The 22891-nt window shown below is 46.4% G+C and overlaps 1 protein-coding gene across 2 annotated transcripts in view; it reads left to right on the forward strand.

Annotated features, from left to right (window-relative positions):
• Positions 1-22891, forward strand: part of COL5A1 (collagen type V alpha 1 chain) — a 175639-nt gene that overhangs the window by 118929 nt on the left and 33819 nt on the right. For both annotated transcript variants that reach the window (XM_061604403.1, XM_061604404.1), the window contains exons 29-42: positions 2633-2686; positions 4104-4211; positions 5881-5934; positions 9318-9371; positions 12683-12727; positions 12841-12894; positions 13447-13491; positions 13626-13679; positions 13852-13905; positions 15136-15189; positions 18850-18957; positions 19740-19829; positions 19932-19985; positions 22512-22619. In XM_061604403.1, coding sequence (XP_061460387.1) covers positions 2633-2686; positions 4104-4211; positions 5881-5934; positions 9318-9371; positions 12683-12727; positions 12841-12894; positions 13447-13491; positions 13626-13679; positions 13852-13905; positions 15136-15189; positions 18850-18957; positions 19740-19829; positions 19932-19985; positions 22512-22619 — 936 coding nt within the window. The remainder of the gene's footprint in view (positions 1-2632; positions 2687-4103; positions 4212-5880; positions 5935-9317; positions 9372-12682; positions 12728-12840; positions 12895-13446; positions 13492-13625; positions 13680-13851; positions 13906-15135; positions 15190-18849; positions 18958-19739; positions 19830-19931; positions 19986-22511; positions 22620-22891) is intronic.

Genomic DNA, 22891 nt, shown 5'->3' on the forward strand with positions numbered 1-22891 from the left:
GGGTTTTAGTCCAGACTTTCAAGGTGCTGTCTGAAACTATTTTGGGAATTGGTCTCAGCACCTTGGACAGCTCCTTGAAAGTTTGAAATAAAACCTGCAGCGTATTCCACTGCCCTGCTGACGTTGGAGCCACCAGGAGATGCGGACTCACGTGTGTGCATTGCGGGGGATATAGAAACCTCTGGCTTTTGCATAGTTGGAGCAGAGCCTGCTCTACAAAGCTCAGCCGCATCCATTGCTCCACCCACTTTAGCCTCTTCCCCCCCCCCCGGCACATGGACCCCAGAAGGTTGACTATGACGGAATGTGGCCATCAGGCTGAAAAAGCTTCCCCGCCTGTGTAATTTAAAGTCTTTCCTATTCTTGTGCACAAATCCAGGTCACAATCATTTTATATGTGGTTCAGCTGCACTGGTTGCTAATTCATTTCCAGGCCCAATTCTAAATGCTGAGGTTGTACTCAGTGCTCGTCCTACTCAGGGTAGACCCACTGAAATGAATAGGTGTGGCTAACTTACGTCCGTTAAGTTCAGTGGGTCTACTCTGAAAAGGGCTAGCATTGGAGACAACCCTTAAGTGGTGAAATCCTCACAGAATTTCCCTTTCCGTACTACGGGATCTGGAGGTCTTAAGGTGCCGCTGTTCTCTTCCATTTCCCTCTTGAGTCCGCAGAGCAAAACCACCTTTTTTTGTTATCTTCCTTGTATATAACAAGGCCACAGACCCAATTACATAAATAGAAGTTTCTGATTTACACCTTTTGGAAACTGGAGCGTAGAAGGTGCCTGGGGGATGTAACGTGGAGGAGGATTCCAGCAGCCGGAGCAACAATTAAAACACTGTGCTCAAAGGGGACTTTGACAAGCAGGCTTTCTGAATATTTCAGGTACACGGCAATGTTCTCCCGAAGGAGCAGCAGAGTTTGTCTAGTATTCCAGCTTTGCTCCAGCCTTAAATCTCCCTTGCCTCCCCTTTGTTCATATCCCAAAGTCCATCACCGGCAAAGCTGACAATTATATCCAGGGCGCCCGACTACTGGGGCCTTCTGAAACCCCCCAATGTTGTTTTTTGGTTACGGCATCTGTGCTTTAGTACCTGACAGGCTTGCTTTAGGACTTGATACACTATCGATTGAAACTCTGCAGTTAAAACCTTTCACCGGCTGGAAGAAATATTAGCGCTGTCCTTGAGTTCTCTCTGAAAAGACTGGTATGAAATGGCCTCGATGAAAATAATTTGTGGCCGGCCCCAGTATTTATATCAGCTGAGCTGACAGCCCTGGCTCCGGGCAGAGCAGAAAGAGGGCACCCTTGGGTTTTTACTGGGTCGGGGGGGAGGAAGACTGACAGCAGAGGGCCTTCGGCGAGATTTCTCCATGGGGCATGATCAGAGATGTATTATTGTCAAGACCAAAGAATGCCTGTTTCCTCCAAGGAGACAGAACCTTAGACGATAGCAACCTATTTCTGGGAGGAGGGAGATGAGGGGGGACACAGCTGTGTTTTTATCGGCCCAGAACTAGTGGGTAGCTCCTTCGCCCCAGGCAGAACCTGGTTGCCGTGGAAACAAGCTCTTCATTCTTGCTGGAAGGCAAACCTGGTGAACCATTAAAACTGCCCCGCCTCTGTGCAGAAGACAAAAGCTTCTTTGGGGAGTGGTAGAGAAATCAGGGCTCCTGGGATGGGAAGTGGCTTTTCTTTTTGTTTCTTTTCCAAAGTGCACCGGAGAACTCTGGGGTGCCTCGGAAGCCTCTTGGGGAAGGGCCGTCGCTCAGCAGAAGAGGATCTGCTGTACATGCAGAAGGCCCTAGGTTCAATGCCCATCATCTCCTGGTAGGGACTCCCTGCCTCTGAAACCCTGGAGAGCTGCTGCCAGCCAGTGTCATCAGTGCTGACCTGGAGGGGCCAATGGTCTGGCTGGGAATAATGCAGCTTCCTGTGTTTCCAAATCTGTGCTACAGGCAACATCCATGGGTGGGCGGATGTGAGCCACTCCAGGTCATAGAAGAGAACCATGGAACAGTAGGGTTGGAAGGGGCCCATAAAGCCACTGAGTCTAACCCCCTGCTCAAGGCATACTGGACAGCTGTCTCTTGGATGCCTCCAGCGCTAGAGAGCCAACCAGCTTCCGAGGTCATTGGTTCCATTATGTTGTCAGGCATAAACAATGTGATGCCCCCTACACCCACACACAGATGTGTTTGGATTACAGCTCCCATCAGCCCCAGCCAGAATGGCTCAGCAGTAAGGAATGGTGGGAATTGTAGTCCGGTACCTTGGCTATACCTAATCTAGGTATACTCTTGGGTCAAGAGATGGGATCCAACAAGGCTGGCTGTTGTCCTCAGTAAATAATCCATGCACTAGTTCTCTGGATCACATGGTAGGTGAGTATGCAGAGAATGCTCCCATGACATCAAGTTGGACAGTTCCTTGATATTTGAAAAAACAACAATGCTGCCCTATGAACTCGTAGGTTGTGGAGAACCTAGGTAAATCTGAGGCATGCAGCAAGGGTTGTGATCAACGTACGCTCTAAGGGAGGAATCCTTCAATGGTGGTGGCAGGTTAGGGTTGCTTCAATCATTTCCTCTCATGTGCTAGATAACGCATAATGACTTCTCCTCATCCAGGGAGAAGACGGCTTCCCAGGATTCAAAGGCGACATGGGCATTAAAGGCGACAGGGTGAGCTTTCAGAAACAAAGGCTTCAAGCTGCTTGATGTCACCATGATACTGCGGTTACTTCTGGCGCTCAGTCCTAGAGCTGTTATCCCATAATAACAAGAACGAGAAACTCCAGAGCTCTGAGAGATGTTCTGGGGAAGCTCCCTGTTCCCTATCCTTCTGAACAGTGGTTGCTGTCGGCTCTGTGTCAGTGGGGTGGTGGAATCCACTCTGGATTGTAATCTGAACTTTCAAGACACTGTCCAAGGACCTTGAAAGTTCAGACTAAAACCCGGAACAGATTCCACTGCCCCACTGAGATGGAGCCACCAGCCGCCAACGCTTCCGAATCTCCTCTGAAGGCCTGTGGATCCTCTGGGCAGAGGGTGCTTTCTCTTTAGACAATGACGATCTCTCCCTCCCTTCTTTGGACAAGCCCTGAAAGTGGGAGGAAGGGAGCACATTGTATTGCTATGACTTCCACATATTCTAGTTGTCCACCGTGAAAGGTGGGGAAGGGCTGTAGCTCAGTGGACAGAGCACGTGCTTTGCATGCAGAAGGTTCAATCCCCAGCGGCATCTCCAAGTAGGGCCTGGAATGTCCCCTGAGTCTGACACACCTGGAGAACTGCTGCCAGCCCATGTAGACAATCCTGAGGGATACGGACCAATGGCCTGCCTCAGTGTAGGCGGATTCCTATGTTCCTATTTAAGTCAGCCCTTTCATCAGAGCAATGAGGACTAGAAGCTTTCTTTTTAGGGTACGTCCCATAGTTCTGTAGTACAGCACCTGCCAGCTTGGCCCTATTAGCATTCTTTTTCATTTGTCACAGAAATTCCTTTGATGTGTCAGATTGACCTTGTGTCCAGGTGAGGAAAGTTGGAGCTAAAAGGGAGATGTTGCTTCAGCAATGAAGCAGCTCTGATGGGGAGCTTGCATGAGAGCTAGAAGGTTCACCCGTTCCTGACTCTCAGTCAGGTACTGATAATGGAAAGCGGCTTCCATGCGCTTCCCTGTCCCCCCAAGTAGCCTCATGTACAGCTAGTTCCAAAGTTCCTGCCTGGCTCAATGTCTCCTCTGACCCTGTGATCCTGGGGGAGGTGGGGAGGAGAATCTGAAAGCTGACTAGGAACCACCCTGGCAATTGGTAGTGGGGATGTCCACTCACAGGGCAGGGATATGTGGATCCATTAACACTTCAGTGTCACTGGTAGTGGGGTAGGGGTATGGTTTTCGAGGAGGGGGTCCTGCTCCCCTTGCTCCTCCTCCAAGGAGACCTCAGATCCCAGGTCTGGGCAGGGCTACCTTAATATTGCATTCCATTTTGCAACTCTGTTCAATGTCCCCCTTGAATATTGTCCTGCAACTCAAAGGTGAGTTCAAGGGGGGGTTCAAATAGGACTGAGAAATTTATCTCTTTGTCAAATTCCTAACAGGGTGAAATTGGCCCACCTGGTCCACGGGGCGAAGATGGTCCGGAGGGTCCAAAAGGTCGTGGTGGCCCCAATGGAGACCCTGGCCCACTAGGCCCTGCTGGAGAAAAAGTAAGACACACCCCTTCACATGTGAACGGTGCCATGGGACAATGGTTCCAAAACATTTTCCCCCATGGACCACTCGAAGATGGCTGAGGGTCTTGGGGTGGACCACTTCATGATTTTTCTGCTAGACGCTGTGTGGTTTTTAATTTTGGGGTTTATTGCTTCTTATGTTTTGCATTTTATTGAATTAGAACTTGAATTCCAAACTAAATTATCCTATAAGAAATACATCTCCATGAATCAAGATTACACGTCTTAATTCTAGCGTCCCATCAACTTTGCTGCTAATCCTCTCCGCTCCTTTTGAGTGCCGCCTCCCCCCTGTCCCAAGGTCACTTCTGCTCCATCCCACTCACCCTCCGGCTAGACCGCCAGGCTCTAGGAACAACAGAGCGGCCGCTGCACCCACTCTTCACAATTGATAGCCACAGCCCCCTCCCCCCCCTCTTCAGAGACATGCTGCGGACCTCCTGGTTGAAGCTCCCGGATCAATGGTGGACCACAGTTTGGGGACCTCTGCCAAAGAGCATGCAAGGAGCCCTGCTGGGCTTTAGAACAGTCAGAATTTAGGATTTTATTCCTCTTTGTCTGTCCCAGTCCAGCGTTCTATTGATCAGAGAGATACAAAATCCTCCCTGGGAAATTTTGCTAATCCTATTGAACTAATTCCAGTAGGATCAGCAAAATTTCCCAGGGAGGATTTTGTGGTTATCTTGAAGGAAGATAACAATCTTCTTTCAAAATTTCTGTAATTTTTTTTCTGAGTAGGACTCTCATGATTCAGGAGGCCAGTGGTGGATCGAAGTCTATTACCAGTATGGTATCATTTCTTGGATTCCAAGTTACCTTGGAATCATAAAGCCTTCTGCTGGTAGACAAAGGGCTGTCTGTTCTCTCATTGAAAGCTCGCCTAGTCTCAGTTCTGGAGCATGGCACAAATTTAGAGATTCCTCTTTCTCCACACATACGCACCAGTTTGGGGTTGTATGCAAGTAAGACCACATTCACACCATACATTTAAACTACGGTTATTCCACTTTAAACAGTTCTGACTACCCCCATAGGATCGTGGGAACTGTAGTTTGTGAAAGGTGCTGAAAGGAGACCCCTATTCTGCTCATAGGGCTACAATTCCCAGAGTTCCCTGGGAAGACGGATTAGCTGTTAACTCACTCTGAAAACTGTAGCTCTGTGAGCAGACTAGGAATCCCCTAACAACTCTCAGCACCCTTCAAAAACTACATTTCCCAGTACTTTTTGGAGGAAGGCATGACTGTTTAAATATTAGCGGTTTAAATGTATGGTGTAAATTTTACTCAGAGCAGACCAAATGAAACTAACGAACCTAAGTCAGTCAGGTTAGTTAATTTTAATGGGTTGGGGTGGTATGCAGTGCTGCTGCTACTCAGAGTAGACCCATGGAAGTTTATGAACATAACTAATTTAGGTTCATTAATTTCAGTGGGTATACTCTGTGCAGGAGTATTTGACACAATCCTGTGGGTGTACTCTGCGTAGGACTCATGTTGAATAAAGCTCTGGTTTTGTTTGTTTTAAAAACCGTTGTAAAAATGAAGGCAAATCCCAGAGCTAGTTTACGTGTAGGATTCCAAAAATAAAATCTGTTTTCTTTGTTTTTCTAAAATGAAAAAATATTGTTTTATTTTTACAGGGAAAGCTTGGCGTTCCTGGGTTGCCAGGGTACCCTGGGAGACTAGGGCCCAAGGTAAATTTGTTTTATTTCTGAGGAAATATGTGTTTGAGAGATGCTCTCATTTCAACCAGTAATGGTGTCAAACCTCAGGGGCCAGGAATCTAACAGGGACTCCAGGAGGAGCTGGGGATCTCTTGACATAATGGGATTAGGATATGTGATCAGTAATCAGTTATAGTCACATGATACTATAACAACAAAATATGTAGGGAGAATTTTGTTTCTGTTCTCATTTCAATGGAAGCTTTCCTGATTTGCACTACCTAAATCAATAGTACGCAAGCTGAAAGAAAGCTATCTTTCCAAATTCACACCTTCAGTTTTGCAATGCGGTTCTCCAACCCAAAAATGTCTACAGAAATGCATATATGAGGGAAATATGTGCCTAAAAGATGCATATATTAAATAATATACAGAAATGCATTTTAAGGGGGGGGAAGCTTGCCAAAATGCGTATATTAGAAGAAATATACAGTAGGGCCCCACTCATACAGCGGGGGTCCGGAACGTAAAGCAAAAATTGCTGTAAAGCAGAACTCATTGAAGATAATGGTGCGTGTCACGCGAAAATGGCACGTGACAAGCAAAAACCGCCGTAAAAGCGGAACAAGGGCCATCGGAGCCGGGCCTTTCTGCAATTGACAACCGCTGTATTAGCGGAACGCTTTAAAGTGAAGCGCTGTAAAGCAGGGCCCTACTGTACACTAAAATACGGGGGGAAATTGTGAGGACTTTGGGGAAAAAACACAAAATTCAAAAGGTCAGGTGGAAAATTGGCAAAATGAACTTAAGGTTGGAAACAGAAGCTGAAAATGACAGATTTGTCCATCGAAGAACAAGCAATACCTCTGATTACAGCAACAATCAGCCTGGTCACTACAATGATCAAATAAAATAATTTAAAACAATTGCAGCACTATACCTTACAGCAGGACAATCAACTCCTTTCTTTCTTTGTTCTTTGGGAAAGAAAGCAATTTTAAACAAATGGATCTTTAGAGCCTGCAAATCTTTTCAAATTTCTAGGAAAATTTGCAATCATAATAAATGCCCCTCCAAGGCACAGACTTCTGGTATTCAAGCTGCTTCATCAACCTTAAATTATTAAGCAGAGATGCAACTTCAGGTGCCAATCATATACATGAGAGATACAGGGAGCGGCAGGGGCAAAGAAATCAAAGCATTGCGGGGGATGCCGTTGTAGCCGCCGGAAGGAAAGCATTTGATGCCGGCATCAACCGCCTCTCCATGCGCTTCCACTTTGAGCAATCTTGAGAAGAAGAATGCAAAATCCAGGCTCCCACATTATTCTCATTTCAAGCCACTCGATAATTAATTAAGGAGATTGCTAATGAGATGGTGCCACCTTAATGTAAAAGCGATTCCAGGATAAAAAGTGGCACTGCCACCACGCCCACTTTCCTTTTGAATCCATGTCCAAACATTTTTGGCTTTGGATGGAAATAACGAGGAGACGTTTCCGGTGCCTCCGTTATAATCTCTCGAGTGTCTCTCTGCGTGTGTGCTTTATCACACCCCAGAGACCCGGTGGGTTTTTTGTTGTTGTTAATGTTGCTGTGTTTCTTTTACTGTATTTTTTTTTTTAAAATAGAATGATGTTTTATTATTCATGTTTAATGGTCGGGAAAACAGGCTTGTTTGACGCTGGAGATGTAATTAACCAAAAAAAGCTCCTTCCCTGCCCATGCATTTATTTCATTTCCTCAGCCACCTCTCCAAATTTGCATTTCTTTATGTGCATCTTTTAGCTCACAGGCTGCTCATCTCCTATGAAGTGTCTGCTCAGGCAATTTCACTTTTTTGTTGCTCTTTCCTTTCTTTCTTTGGGGCCCCACCCCTCTCTAACTCAGAAGTGCGTCCTCTTTCGCAGTTTGTGCTCTGCTAAAATTTAGTGTGCTCACGAGGATCAACAGTTAGCAGACCTTGGTTAGGCATCCACTCTTGGCTCTGTTCACCCCAGGCTGGCTTACAAATGTGGTTGGATGGTTGTGAGCAGGACTGAGATGAGCTTGCACCCTGTCCTGTGAGCTCCCCTGAAAGGCTACCTTTGAGCAAGGGGAAGACAGATAGAGAAGTGGATCAGGCCAAAGGGGGCCCATCTACTCCCACATCCTGTTCTCACAGTGGCTGACCAGATGTCCCAATGGGAAGCCAGCAAGCAGGACCTGAATGCAACAGCAACTCTCCCCACCTGCCATTCCCACCAACTGGCATTTAGAGGCATTTACTGCCTCTGATAGTGGCAGCAGAATATCGACAGCATGGCAAGTAGTCATTGACAGCCTTCATGAATCTGTCTAATCCTCTTCTAAAGAACAGTGCTCCTGAGAGGTGGGTTTGTGCACGCCCACACCAACAGTGTATCTTTTCTCCCCACTGGGGATTGCACTGGGACTATATATCCCAGTAGGAAAAGGCAGCTTGAAGTGGGATAGCATAATTTCCCCGGTGAGCATGCACTGGGCGCTAGAAGCACTTGGAACGTGTGGAAAGGCTCGACCCCCATTGGAAAAAAGCAGAGAGGGGGGCATTCTGGGCCCTGGGCAGTGATGGTGGAGAGATTAAATTCAGTTCACATTTATTTTTACTTGCTGTATTTATGTATAAAAGTGTATACTGCCAATGCATACAACATAACATGGCAGTGTACACCAATACAATATAAGGCACCACCACCAACAACAAGAGAATGATCATATAAAGATGAGCCAACCTGATTTGCCATTTCTGAAACAATACATAAACCAAAGCACTGCCAGCATTCAAAATGCGCACTTGTCCGAATTTCAAGATGCAATTCTCCAGTTAACCAGTGTTTGCAAGAATGCATATATTCAAGAAGAGCATGCATAAAAATGAATATATTAGTGAAGATAACATTCACAAATGCTTTATGCTGAGGAAAAGTGCCAGCAAAAAGGATGCATGGACAAAACTGCATTCAAAATGTTTTTATTGTGAGGAATTTGCAGTAAAATGATAATGAGTTGTCATGAGGATTTAAAATACACACAAACATAAATTGGTGCAGAAATGTGGAGAATTGCATTTAATTCCAAAGGAGATAAGTTGCTTGCCCAGGGTTGGCACTTAGTGTCGCTTGAAGAGGGATGGAGGCAATATTCAGGACAGGAGGTGGGCGGGAGGAATGCTGGGGGAAACTGCATCAAAAGGGGGTGCAAACAGATAGACAAGGCCCAATTTAGTCAATGCAGATTAAAAGATGGCAGTGACATGGCTGTACAAAGTGGAATGGTGGGACTGAGCTGCCTCCAAATCTGCTTGCAAGCGTAAAGGACATGGAGTAAAAGACATGGATAATTTTGCAGAAGGTTTTCACTGTCTTTCTGCACTCTCTCTTTTTTTAAATTCAGGGCTCCATTGGATTTCCAGGGTTTCCAGGGGCAAATGGAGAGAAAGGAGGAAGGGTAAGCCTGCAATTGTTTCCCTGCAATGGTTGACTCCTCACTGGCTGCGGCTCTTTGTCCTGTTCTGAAAAAACCCATTTTTTTCTCTAATGCATATTTCTCATGCCAAAGGCAGGATTATAGTTTGAAGTTTGTCTGCACCCTCACACACATATGATTCACAAATCCAGTTTATAATACTGCTATTTTTTATTTTATTTTTGCCCAGCTGCACTGGCTGCTAATTCATTTCAGGTGCTTGGGTTGTATCCAATGCTAGTCCAACTCAGAGGAAACCCATTGAAATCAATGTACATGAATCACTGAGATTCATTAATTTCAGTTGGTTAACTCTGAATAAAACCTAGCTGGATACAACCCTTGGTTTTGACCTGTAAAGCCTTGCACAGCTCAGGATCCCAATGGCTCACAGACCACTCTCTCCCCATGTGAGATCCTCCAGACCCTGAGATCATAATCAGAGGATCTTCTCCATGTGTAATCGTGTTTTATTTCTGCTGTTGTTATTGCAAAATAGCTTTGAGATGTTTTATGGGAAGTGATTCATAAATAGAAATTAAATCAACCAGTCAATAAATGAATAATGTTCTCCTACCCCTGATCAACATTCGGGGGGGGGGTGAGAAAATGGGCCTTTTCAGTGGCAGTCTCTCTCTCTTCCCTGCTCCCTCTTTTGTGAAATCCCCTCCCCAGGTAGGTTCACCTGGTACCAACTTGGACACCTTTTGGCGCCAAGTGAAAATGTTCTTATTTTTCCAGGAATCTGAGTAGTCTGTTTTAAATAAGATTTTGGTGATAATCTTGTGTCAGGCGTGGGGGAGGGTATTCTTTATGCTTGTTATTTTAGTGATGATCGCTTTTAGTTCACTATTATTGATTTTAATTATTTATTTGTTTGAATTGTGTTATAGGATTTCCCCCCGTAGATTGACTAATTAAATAAAACTAATACTACTAAAACTAATGATGATGATGATGATGTTCCCCAAATATTATGCTCCCCAAATATTATGCATTCATAGAAATTGTGAATGGGCAGCATAGATTGGGGTTTCCCTTCACTTAGGAGCAGGGGCAGACTCAAGGGTCTCTGCGTGGGGTCCGGCTGCTGACTTGAGGGTCGCTTTTACTACCTGATTTTCTAATCTCACTCTTCTTCCTCTCAATGATTAATGTCGAGTCCCCTAGCTTGCCTCAACCCCAATATGTTAATATTGTGCCATCTCAGGGGCCGAGGAGTGGCCCAATATATATCCTGGACAAAAATTGTACCCCTATTCCACACTCTGAAACTTACCAGAGTGGCAGTTTGCATCTAACTTCAGCACTGGTCATGGGGACAGCATCCTTCACCGCACCTGAGCAGCGCAAGGTAGCTTAGGGACCCAGGGCGGGCTGTGCAGTGCACAAAGTGCTGTTCACCAACATAGCACTACCGCCTGCATCTGCCACCCAAGGGCAGCCGCCTCACTTTCCCCAAAGGTAGGGCTGGAAACCAGACAAGTCAGGGATGAATTTTGCTCCCTTCCATTTGAGCAGGCAGCCCTGCCCCAATGGGTGGAGCCTCTATTTCCAAAGGGGCCCGCCCTGTTTTAGGAGGTGTGGATTCCAACAGCACAGGGGAGGCTGGCTGCGCTTCTACTCCGGCCTCCGAGCTGGGGTCCCTGGAGTCTGCAGAGGTTATTGTGGCCTCTTCAGGCTGGAGAGGCATTGGCATCAAACCTTCCTCTGGTGCTGGAGCTTTTAAGAAAGCAGGGACATCACAGGCTGGTTCAGAGGGCACATTTCAGAGAACAAATTCTCCTCCTACTCAAATATGTCCTCTGACTCGTTAGCCTCTTCCCCTGAGTTCATGACAAGCATCTCTTGCCATTAGAGAGTACCGAAGGGTTCGGTTAACTGGCCAGTGAGGCTCATCAGCTGCAAAGCAAACCCCGGCTACATAATTCTGAGAGCAAATGTCTGAAGGGATCGGAGAGGGGGCCGGGCTTGCCTGTTCCTCTTCAGCAGTGTCCACATTACAACAAGAGAGCCGGGGTGGTGTTCAATTTCCTTTTAAACTCTCATTTAAATTCAAATTACTTCTAACGGGCACACTTGATGGGAGTGCAGGAGATATAAATTGCTTTTCAACATGTTAATATTGTGCCATCTAAATTTAGTTTACATAACTTGAGAACAGGAGGAGGTCTAGTATAACTTCCCTCCCCGCACCAGCTGCCATCCCTGGCTGCTCTTATTTTTCTAGTGCACAATTTTCATCTCTTGATTGGGAGACAGAAATCCTCTCCCATTTCCACCCACCATATGGAGAGGTTTTTGGCCGCTGTTCCTGCCACCAAATTGTTTGGGTACACAGGAAGCAGTGAAGGAGGAAGGAAGCCATCATATGATGAGCAAGAAATGTCACTCGCTGTCCCCTGTTGAGTCATGGAGATCACCAAACCATGCAGCAAGGAAATCTAGCAGCAAAAGGGCCGAGCAAGCACAACCACCGCCAAGTCAACAGGCTATAAAACAGCCACTGGCATTCTGTTCATAGTGATCCTCTGTACCCGTTGGCCGAACTGATGTGATGGAGCAGAATGCTCACTAACATTCCAGTTGCTCAGACTGGATTGCAGAACACTGAGAACTCAGTGATGGAGGTTGACAATGGTGGCATATTTGGGACCCAGCTGTCCTTCCCCATTTTAATCACAATCTCCTAAACATCTGTCAGAATCATAAACACATGAATCCGAGCCGTAGACGGTGGTTAGATCGCATTCCTACGTTTCAGCTTTATATGTCTATTGGCTATTTTATCCCAGGGCCAAATCTCATTGGATTTTCCAGTTCCCATCTTCTCTAGCCATTAGCTGTGCTGCCTAGGGTTGGAGTCCAACTACATCTGGAAGATGCTACCTTGGCTGCCCCCTGGTTTTATGGGGTTGGTTCTTTAATATGCCATTACCCTTGGAATGGGACAGCATCAGCTGGGTTGTAAATGTCTCCCACTGAGCTGCAACAGTCGCCCACAATCTGCACTTTCTGGAAACAAATGAAGGCATTTTTGTTATGACGGGCTTTCCCGAGATGGATGAATGGTTCTTTGCCACCATGGGTGTCTGTTCTGTATTTTTAGATTTATCTGCTGTTATTTTCTGTGTCGTGTTTAACCGTGTTCTAACTGTTTCTGTGGCATGTTGGGCATCACCTTGAGACGTGCGCGGAAGGAGATGGATAAACAATAAGTGATAATGATAAATAATGATACATAAAAATCGGATTGCCCAAGAAACTGATCCAAGGTCTCTTTCTGGTTCTAGGGTACTCCTGGCAAACCTGGGCCGAGAGGACAGCGGGGCCCAACAGTAAGATACATTGACTTTTCCTGTTTGTCTGTCTCTCGAGAACTGGCCTTCAGGCCACACTTGTTTTGCATCCTCAAACAGGCCACGCAGTAATGTCTTCCTTTCTTCTCAAGGGTCCCAGAGGAGAACGTGGCCAGAGAGGTATCACCGGCAAACCAGGGCCCAAGGTAATTTGAAGAGGCATTCCAGAAACCATATTGTTTAATTGCTGTAAACTGCCCAGAGACCGTCGGCTATGGGGCAGTATATAAATGTAATAAATAAATAAATAAATATCCTCGGGGGAGGCTCTGTCGCTCAGTGGGTAGAGCATCTGCTTTGCGTGCAGAAGGTCCCAGGCTCAATCCCCCCTGCCATCTCCAAGTAGGGCTGGGAAGACTCCCTGCCTGAAACCCTGGAGAGCCACTGCTGCCAGTCAGTGTAGACAATACTGAGCTAGATGGACCCAGGGGTCTGCTCAGGGCAGCTTCCTACATTCATGTGTTCCTAACTCAGTTCTGAGTGGAGCCCTGTCCTCAATCTGCAATGGTGACCTCTTTTTTCGTGTGTGTCATGGAAGGGGATATATGAATTTAGTAACCCTAAGCCCACCCAAGGAAGAAAACAGCCCAAGGAACAATGGAAAGCCCTCTCCCAGGTCTATGTGGGGAGGTTGTTTACGCCCTTGTAGCCTTGGCCGTCTAATCACTTTAATGTTCTTTTCTTTTCTCCCTTAAAAGGGCACCTCTGGCGGTGATGGGCCCCCGGGCCCTCCAGGCGAAAGGGTAAGATGAAACCAGCCAGGATAGGAGCTTAGATGAGAGATAACATCGGCTTTTCATCAGGGAAAGGAGGGCTAAATTTCTGCTCATTTTGACAGCCCTCGGCACTAATCTTCTTGTGTGTTCTTGTCTCTAAGGGTCCTCCAGGACCTCAAGGACCGACTGGCTTCCCCGGACCAAAAGGACCTCCGGTAAATATGCGAAAGGGAGACGCACCTACTGAGCCAAAACAGAGCTCTCGCTTTATAAAAAGGAACCTCCTGCAAGAGAGCCCACAGGCACAGAGGTCTGCGCCTTCTGTGTGGGGAAGACCATGCTGGACATGTGTACAGTTCTGCTGACGGTTCTCTGTTCCTTCTCTAGGGCCCACCAGGAAAAGATGGGTTGCCAGGACACCCTGGGCAGAGAGGCGAAACTGTAAGTACACGGAGATCGCCACCATTCTGCCTGGCTTGTGCCTCTTCTCTCAGTGTGTCTGCAGAGGATTCTGGGGGACAGAATCATAGAAGAGTTGGAAGGGGCCTGTAAGGCCATTGAGTCCAACCCCCTGCTCAGTGCAGGAACTAAAGCATACCCGACAGGTGGCTGTCCAGGCTGGAGTAAACTGAGAGCTCCTCCTTCAACACAACCAGCTTTCTCCTGGGGATGTGCTGTTGGAAGACCAATGATGTCAGTCCAGATATCTTTTTGTGGCCTCGTCTGCCATTGCTGATCTTTTTCTTCTGAGAAGCCACAGTTGAGCTTCTAAGGGTTCCCCTGGACATTCCTTGAAAACCAATGGTGGACACTATGGCTGGCCTGTGTTCTCTTGCCCCCTATCTGGCACCCTGCTTTTGTTGTTGTTGTTGTTACAACATGGGACGTTTGATGGGACATTTCAGCAATTTTCAGTGGACAGTAAAATGTACAGGGGGGAGAGAATGTAGACCATAGCAGCAGCAGCAGCAGTCTTCCGGTTGGCGGTGGCCACCATTTTTTCATCAGATGTCCTTTGGGAATGCTTGCGAACAGGATTTAGGTCAACACAATCACACGGGTCCTGTCTGTCTGCTTCCCATTAGGGCATGTGGTTGGCCACTGTGAGAAGAGGATGTTGGACTCAGTGGGCCTTCTGTGGCTTTTCTTATATTCTTGCAATTCCCTTTTTCTTACCAGAGAACGATAATCTGAGTCTTATTGTATAAATCAACCTTCCCCTCCCCCCCAAAAGAGCTGGCGCCCTCCAGATATTTTGGACTGCAACTCCCATCAGCCCCAAGCCAGCGGTTAGCACACCTGTAGTGTTCTAAATGAATAACACCAGAAAAAAACTATTTTTATTATGTACATGGAATTACGTTCTTCCCTGCTCCTGATTGTAATTTGCAAATTAATTTAGCTTAGCTCTGTTTATTCTTTTCTTTTTCTTTTCCTTTCTCTTTTAAATTTTAAATTTAATTTGTTCGAGTTGGATCTTAATGAATTGCAGTGTTAAAATAATGAAATCAAAGAATATGAATCAAAATAAAAGGGGGGGAAGAAAGAGTTCGTCAAAGGCAGCTGGATTATTTTGTTGTAGGATAAAAGGTTTGTGATTGATTGATTGATTGACTGGTTTTTTTTATCCATTGTTCTTTTAAATGACCATTTCTTATTTTTATCAAACAGGGTTTCCAAGGCAAGACGGGTCCCCCCGGGCCTCCAGGAGTTGTCGGTCCTCAGGTAAGCGCAGAGGCGCAGAGGCACAGAGGCACACACATCACAAAAACCACCCAGGCCCTCTTGCCAACTTCCTTTTTCCAACTGCATGGGAAAGCTGCCAACTATCCAATTATCTAGCAATTAGTAGACTCCATCGGATTAATGGCAGATTAAATTCTGTGGCACTAGGTCGCCTGGCATGTTTGTGTCTGCTTTCTGGGGTGTAAAAGTCGACTGGCTGGTAATTATGTTTGGAGATGCTGAAACGTAATTAGTGTAATCTTCAGCAACAGTGGCATTGCCAAGGCATTGTTAATGGCCTCAACGAGAAGTTGCTTGCTGTTTGTTTTCCCTTTGTGAGAGGCAGCTCCTTGGCAGCTGGCCTGAGGATATAGGAAGCTGAAAGGTCAGACCCAAAAAGATGTTATGCATGGGGACGTTCATTCATTCGCTTGCACTATTTAACGCCACGCCCTTCAGTCTCTAAGGCACCCCAGAATAGGTCACAGAACTATTAAAAAATCATACTGATCTTAAGGCAGGATATCCACATATAAAAGGACTTTTATAGTCTTGAAACGCACAAGAGAAAAAGGTTTTGATCCATCCTGTGTAATACAATTGCAACTTGGGCCCCATTTGTACTCTACACTGCAAGCAGTATTATTCCACACTAAACAGTCACAGCTTCCCCCCCCAAAGAATCCTGGGAAGTGTAGTTTGTTTGAGAGTGGTTAGGAGACCCCTATTTGCCTCACAGAGCTCCAGTTCCCCAAGTAGTTTAACAGTCAGCCCAGAGAACTCTGGGGAATTGTATTTCTGTGAGGGGAATGGGGGTCTCCTAACAACCCTCAGCATCTTTAACACACTACACTTCCCAGGATTCTTTGGGGGAAACAGGCATAACTGTCTAAAGTGGTGTGATAGTGCTTTAAATGGATAGTGTGGATGGGGCCCTAACTGTAAACTCCCTTCTGATACCGTACAACTTTTTTATTGTTTATATTGTGTTTATTTGTGCCTATAAAATAAATTTATTTTTTGAAAAGAAGTATAAATTATATCAAAATACATTGCCTTAAAATATATAGTGTTAAAAATACAAGAAGACAGTGGTGCGGGAAGCATCACTCTCAAAGAGATATTTATTTATGTTATTGTTACATTTATATCCTGCCTCTTTCCTCCAAAGAGCTCAAGGTGGTTCTCCCCCTTCCAATTTTATCCTTGCAACAACCCTGTGAGGTAGGTTAGGCTGAGAGACAGTGATTGGCCCCCAAGGTCACCCAGGGAGCTTCATGGCCGAGTGGGGATTTGAACCCTGGTCTCCCAGGTCCCAGTCCGACATTCTAACCACACTGGCTCTCACGATATATGCTATGTAGTATATATAACTATATATATATTGAGCAGCAGAATTTGAGCTGGAACTGGTGGGTCAAATCCACGGAAAGTTCAACCAGAAGGCAAGATTGGAATGAGGGTGTGGGCGGATGTCAGGTGAAAGGGCAGGCAGGGAGGGAGAACGTTAGAGAATCACACTAGCAAGGCCAAAATCTGGCTGTCCTGAAAGCGGTCATATCTCTCCTGTCCCCGTCCCATCCTGGCCCCTCACACTATTATGGGTTGTTGTTTGAGGTTTGTTCTACTCAGAGCAAACCCATTGAAATTAACTGTCATGAATAACGTAGGTCCATTAATTTCAGTGGGTCTTCTCTGAGTGAAATGTTTTTGGATACAACTCAAGGCTGCTCACATTTATTTATTTATTTATTGGATTTCTTAGTCGCCCATCTGGCTGGCCATCCACTCAACCTCTCTCCTCTGGCCCATCTTCCTCAGACCTGAAGGACAAGCCCTCAATAATATCCCTTCCTCGGTATCAAAGGCAGCACTTGAAATACTGGACAAGGGCCCTTTCAGTCAGCACAGCCAGCTCCTCAAGGAGGTGGGGCCAACTGTAATGTAGGCATTGCCAGCCTACATAAGGCCTCAGGCAGCCCTCACCTCTTGGCTGAGACAACACCTTGGCTGACAAATCTCAGCCAACAGGGTGCACTTGGAGCTGTCCAGGGTCCTGACCTGCTTAGTTGCTTCAGCTCTTTCTTCCTCCCTCTTTCCCTGCATGCCCCAGGCCAGGTCTAGAAGAGCCAATGGACTGAACTGGGGCCTGGAAAGGACATTCCCACCTCTTCTTCCTCTCCATGCTTTGCAGAGTTGAGTTGCTTATCCTAAGTAACCAGAATGCTCTGGGGCAAATTCCAGCTGATCATGACCAGGACTAGCTAATGTGGTGCCGTCCATAGTGCTGGACTCCAGCTCCCATCCCTGGCTTGGGCTGATGTGAGTTGGAGTGCAACAACATCTGGAGGCCACCATGTTGGCCACCTCTGATCTTGACAGCCTCCAGTGACCCCGAGTTGCATATTTGTAATGATATATTATTGGACTCCCACGCACCCACTTTTTCTGTTTCTCTTATGGAGCCTTACTGAGGAACTCCTGCTGACCCCCCTCATATCTCTTGCTTCATCCCGAGCCCCCTGGAGTCTTCCCCATCCACGTCCTTTGGGGGCCCTCAGCATTATGCATTGCTTTCTCACAGGGAACTTCCCTGGGCTTCCCTTCCATTTTGTTCCCTGATTACTGGAAAGAAATGGATAATGTTGAGATGCTTTTTTTAAAAAAAAGACTTTGGCTCATTGCAACAAGATCGATATATATATATATTGCCAGATGTAATAGCTGCTCTGCAATATTTTCCCTTTGTAGCCACTTCAAGAACAAGCATTTGAGGATAATGGCTCTGTGGGTGACATTAGTCCCCATGTACAGATCAATAATTGCCATGTAGTTGCAAAGTTAATCTGCTCTTTATGTCCAATAAAGGGATGAGGGCATTTCCCAGCCAAAATGCATAGTCATAAAAGCTTGACATTTATGAGGTGCCTTTTGCTCTGAGAGGGTTTCGGATGCGCTTTAGTGAGTTACCAAGGGCACATGCATGCTCCACACACCTGAAAGGAGCTTTCAGCAACTGTTTGCCCCCACTTGGATGATGCAGTGGCATTTGGGGCATCGAAGAAGTAGTTTAAGGGTGTTGGGAATTGTAGCTCTGTGACGGGTACACTATAGTTCCCAGGATTCTTGGAGGGGGGCCATGACTGTGGAAGTGGTATAAATGTGCTTTACATGTATGGTGTTGATCTTGTTTGGTTTTTTCTTCTTGGAGAATTGAGGGTGGCATAACAGAGTCAGAGGCATTCCTTTCAAAGGAGCCCAGGGCAGCAGATAGCAAGCAACAAAACATCTTTAGGAACATCTTAAGAACATCTAAAAAACCAAAATCTTAAAAACAAAACGTCTTTTAAAAAACATCTCAGTGACAAAACACCTCTAAAAACTATTCCAGTCCAGATGCAGACTGAGAGAAAGGTATCTTTATAAATAAGTCTTGAAGTCCTTACAACAACCCTTTAAGGTAGGCCAGTGTTTTACCTACATTCACATGTGATTTTGCTTCATCCCGCTAAGCCGCAGAGCTTGATGCACCGCTCTCTTAAATCAAGGTCCCTCTCTTCTTCTCCAGTATTTCACCTATGTTGTTTTTGCTTTCAGTACTGTACAGAAAGGGAGAGTCTCCTTCTCTGCACTTAATTACACTTCCTCCTCTTCGTGCAGGGTCCTACTGGAGAGACGGGTCCCATGGGTGAGCGTGGGCACCCAGGACCGCCTGGGCCTCCGGGCGAACAAGGACTCCCAGGGCTGGCTGGAAAGGAAGGAACCAAGGTAGGCCTCTCTTGATGGGCTCTCAGTTTGGGATCCCAGCACCTGTTGCAGCTCAGGGAAAGGCATCCAAGCTCCTGGAGTGGATGAGAGCTTGGTTAATCACACCGGATTTTAATGAACTTGGCCACCCTTTCTGATGAATTCAAGGCCGAGACTCAGCGGCACAACTCGGCAGAAAGTCGTCAAAGAGGTTCTCCCTTCCCTTCACGTGAAATAGACGGCCCATGGTTAGATCTCTTTGCGAGGTCCATTGGAAGCTGCCTCGTACAGAGTCAAACCGTCAGTCTGTCTAGCTGAGTGCTGTTCACACTGACTGGCAGCAGCTCTCTGGAGTTTCAGACAGAGGACAATTCCAGTCCTAGCTGGAGATGCCGGAGGGCGAAGCTTGGGTGAGATTGGCCTGTCTGGGCAATAAGGGGTTCTTTATGATGTCTCCCAGTTGAGAAATTCCTTCAGAAACATGCTAGATCCATTTGATTGGTTCCCCCCTTTTAAAAGAAAAAGAAAAAAAGAACCCTTTTTCAAAATAAATGACTTTGCAAGTGGGATAGGAATTGCTGTTTTCAAAATGCTGCTTCCTGATTTAAGTTGCTTTTTAAAAGTCATTTTGAAAACGTTAATGCTTAAGATTTACACTGTCACGTTTGTGCTATTTCTGCTTTGAAGCCGTGGGTTAAAAAGTGAGCTGGAAATAAATTGGGGGGAAAAAAGCTTACGCAAAAAAGCACAAGCGTCTGAAGTTTCTTCTTCCAAGATCCCGAGTCTCGAACCTTTCCTTGCAGGGTGACCCGGGTCCCACTGGTCTTCCTGGGAAAGACGGCCCACCTGGTTTAAGAGGGTTCCCCGGAGACAGAGGCCTCCCTGGCCCAATTGTAAGTTGAAGGTCTGGCACTGGAAGCATCTCTCTGTGCCTTTGACTCCCTTTCCATTGGGATGACCTTTCTTCCTTTCCCTCCTGTCATCTTGTCTTTCAGGGACCTGTCGGACTGAAGGGCAATGAAGGACCCCCCGGGCCCCCAGGCCCAGCGGTAAGTACACAGCCTTTGCCAACGATCACTGCTAGGTTGCTTGTGGGGGCAAACTCTGCCCAGCATATAACACCTTGCTTGTGGGATTTGCAGTGACTGCCAGTCTGCCCCCGGGCCACGTCCAAGGTTGTGGCATTCACATATAAGGCCCTGTGCAGCTCAGGACCAGGCTGTGTGGGAGACTGCTTTATCCCTCATATACCCAGAAGGATCACTGCATTCTCCTTAAATCCTCTAAAATATCAGAAGCCTGCTCCACTGTAACTCAGAGCAGGGCTTTCGCAGTGGCTGCCCCAGTTCTATGAAACAGCATCCCTGCTTAGATAAGGCAGGTGCACACTATCTGCACTTTCTGGGAACAACTGAAGACGTTTTTGTCCCCATGAGCTTTGCCAGCCAGATGAATAGGACTCTGCCGTGGGATTTTATTTTCTATTGCCTTTCAAAATTCATATTCTGTAGTTTTTTGTGTTGTTTTAAACCAGTCGTGGCTAGTGGCTCCACGTCAGTGGGGCAGTGGAATCCACTCTGGGTTGCAGTCCAAACTTTGCTGCAGCACCTTGGACAACTCCTTGAAAGTTCAGACTAAAACCCGGTACGGATTCCACTGCCCCACTGACACGGAGCCACCAGCCCCCACTGTTTAAAACTGTTTTTAGTTGTTTCCGTAATGTTTTGTACATCGCCTTGAGATATATATGTGGAAGGTGGTGGTAGTGATCATACCTAGAATCTTCACACCCAGATGGCAAACTGGAAAAGTTGTGCAGGATCTGGATGTTTCTTTCTAGTTTTCTATTTCTAGCAAATAGTTACACCCAAAACTGGGAGGCATCCAGCGTCTGGCCCCAGAATTCTTTGGGAGAAAATCTGCCTTTGTTCTACGGAAGATGTGGGATTCTACTCTCAGCTGAGAGCTAGCATGTTACTGTCTCATTAGGAGACAGAAACAAAAGTGTCTTATGTCAACACTGTTTATTTTATTTTATTAATATTATGCAGGGTACTTTTGTGTGTGACAGTACTCACTGGTATGGAGTACCGGCACGTCTTTTTTTGCTCTCCATGGCAACCAGTTTGCGCTGGCTCCCATGACACTTTTATCAAGCTGTGAGTACTGGCACCCTCATTTTTTTTTACCAGAAAATGCACTGCTATTATGAATCACTTCCTACATGAGATGATTTGCAGACATACCACAAAAACAACTACAAATAGTTCTGAAAACAGTGCAAAAAACAATAACGAAAGATAGGTCTGAAAATAATATGGAATAAAGACCAAAGGCAGAGACTAGGGCCATAAGAAAGCAACTTTTTCCATTCCGCCCTGTAATTGTCACATGCTGCACTGTTTCCATTTCTCTGCAGTTTAACTTCCTGCAAAAACTACATTAATTGTCTCACTGTCCGCTGTGGTGAAATTACACAACTTACAGAATTTACGTAATTAGTGTAATTAATTGCATAAATTATGTTGTCATATCACTCTACCCTCTTCATTTCAGTGCAAATGCAGGGGGGATGTTGTTATTTATGTAACATACGTGGACTAAAAGCAACAACAAAAGTGGAAACTAATCATATTTGCTGGATTGATTTCCATTCTGGATTTGGGATGAATGAACCTCAGCAATTTCCACTCCTGTTCCATTGAAATCCTCTGACATTCCTAGCAGAGACCTACCTCACTGCTGAGATGGATAATTTTTTTGAAGGATTTTGTATTCTTGCAAAAAAAACAAAACACCTTTATGGCTGGAGGTGACAGCAGAAGAAAATAACCTCATCTTCACATCGTGGGAAGCAAAATCTTCCTGCAGCCACTTCCAGCTCCCTCACTGCAAACTGAGTCGTTCTTCTCCAGCCAGTGATGCACTGCATCATGGATCCTTTTTTCCTCTGATTTGAGTCCTGGCTGCCACTCAAAGTCAGAGTCGTAAACATAGAGTAGTTAGGACCTGCATACCCTGAATTTTTGGTGTTGGAACCTGCAAAAGGAGTGCAGAAGCCGTCAAAGCCCTCCTGAGCCAGACTTGGGTAGAGACTGTGCGGGAGCCCTTGGAAGAACGACATCTCCCATCACCCCTTGCGCCCTGTGATGCTGCATTGCTTGGCATGTGGGGGTGATGAAGGGGAAGGAAAGAGGTCAGGGCATCCCTTTTTCAGGGTGATAGCAAACAGACAAGCTCCTGAGGGCTGGCGGAGGCATTCCCTCTCCCCAAAGCCCTTAGATTGGTTCGTGGGGGGAATCCCAATTTTGTGGAGGAAGGAGTTTCAGAGGTTTTCTGAGTTGATCTGAGAAGGACCTTGGGGAAGCTCGTCCATCTCTAAAAAGGTGATTTCCTCAAATTAGTGAGCCAGCTAACCCCAGTACAAGAGGAAAAAGGGTGCTGGGCCTGCAAGCATCCAGCAGGGTATCCCTGGACCTGAAGTTAGCAAAACCTGTTCCTGCTGACCTTGTTTTGCTTTGCTTTTGTCTCATTACTGAACATCCACCAACTCTCCTTCTCATTCTTTCATCCAGGGCTCTCCCGGCGAGCGAGGTCCCGCAGGTGCTGCTGGCCCGATCGGTCTACCAGGGAGGCCTGGACCCCAAGGACCACCAGGCCCTGCCGGTGAGAAAGGGGCCCCGGTAAGTCCTGTGTTCGGATTGCGAGCCGTGAGCGGGACAGGAGGAGGCTGATTGTGCAAGCACTCCAAGTGGATGATTGGAACGCCAGTATTTTCAGGGATGCAGCTCGGAGAGCGTGCAATGTAACAGCTTGGAGGTGGCAGTGGAAGGTTGCGACTGTGGATGGCTGTACATAAATCTAGAATCAGGGAAGGGCTGTAGCTCATCTGCTTTGCATGCAGAAAGTCCCAGGTTCAATCCCCAGTGGCATCTCCAGGTAGGGCTGGGAGAGA

This window comes from Rhineura floridana, chromosome 20 (genome assembly GCF_030035675.1).
Source record: "Rhineura floridana isolate rRhiFlo1 chromosome 20, rRhiFlo1.hap2, whole genome shotgun sequence".
NCBI lineage: Eukaryota > Metazoa > Chordata > Lepidosauria > Squamata > Rhineuridae > Rhineura > Rhineura floridana.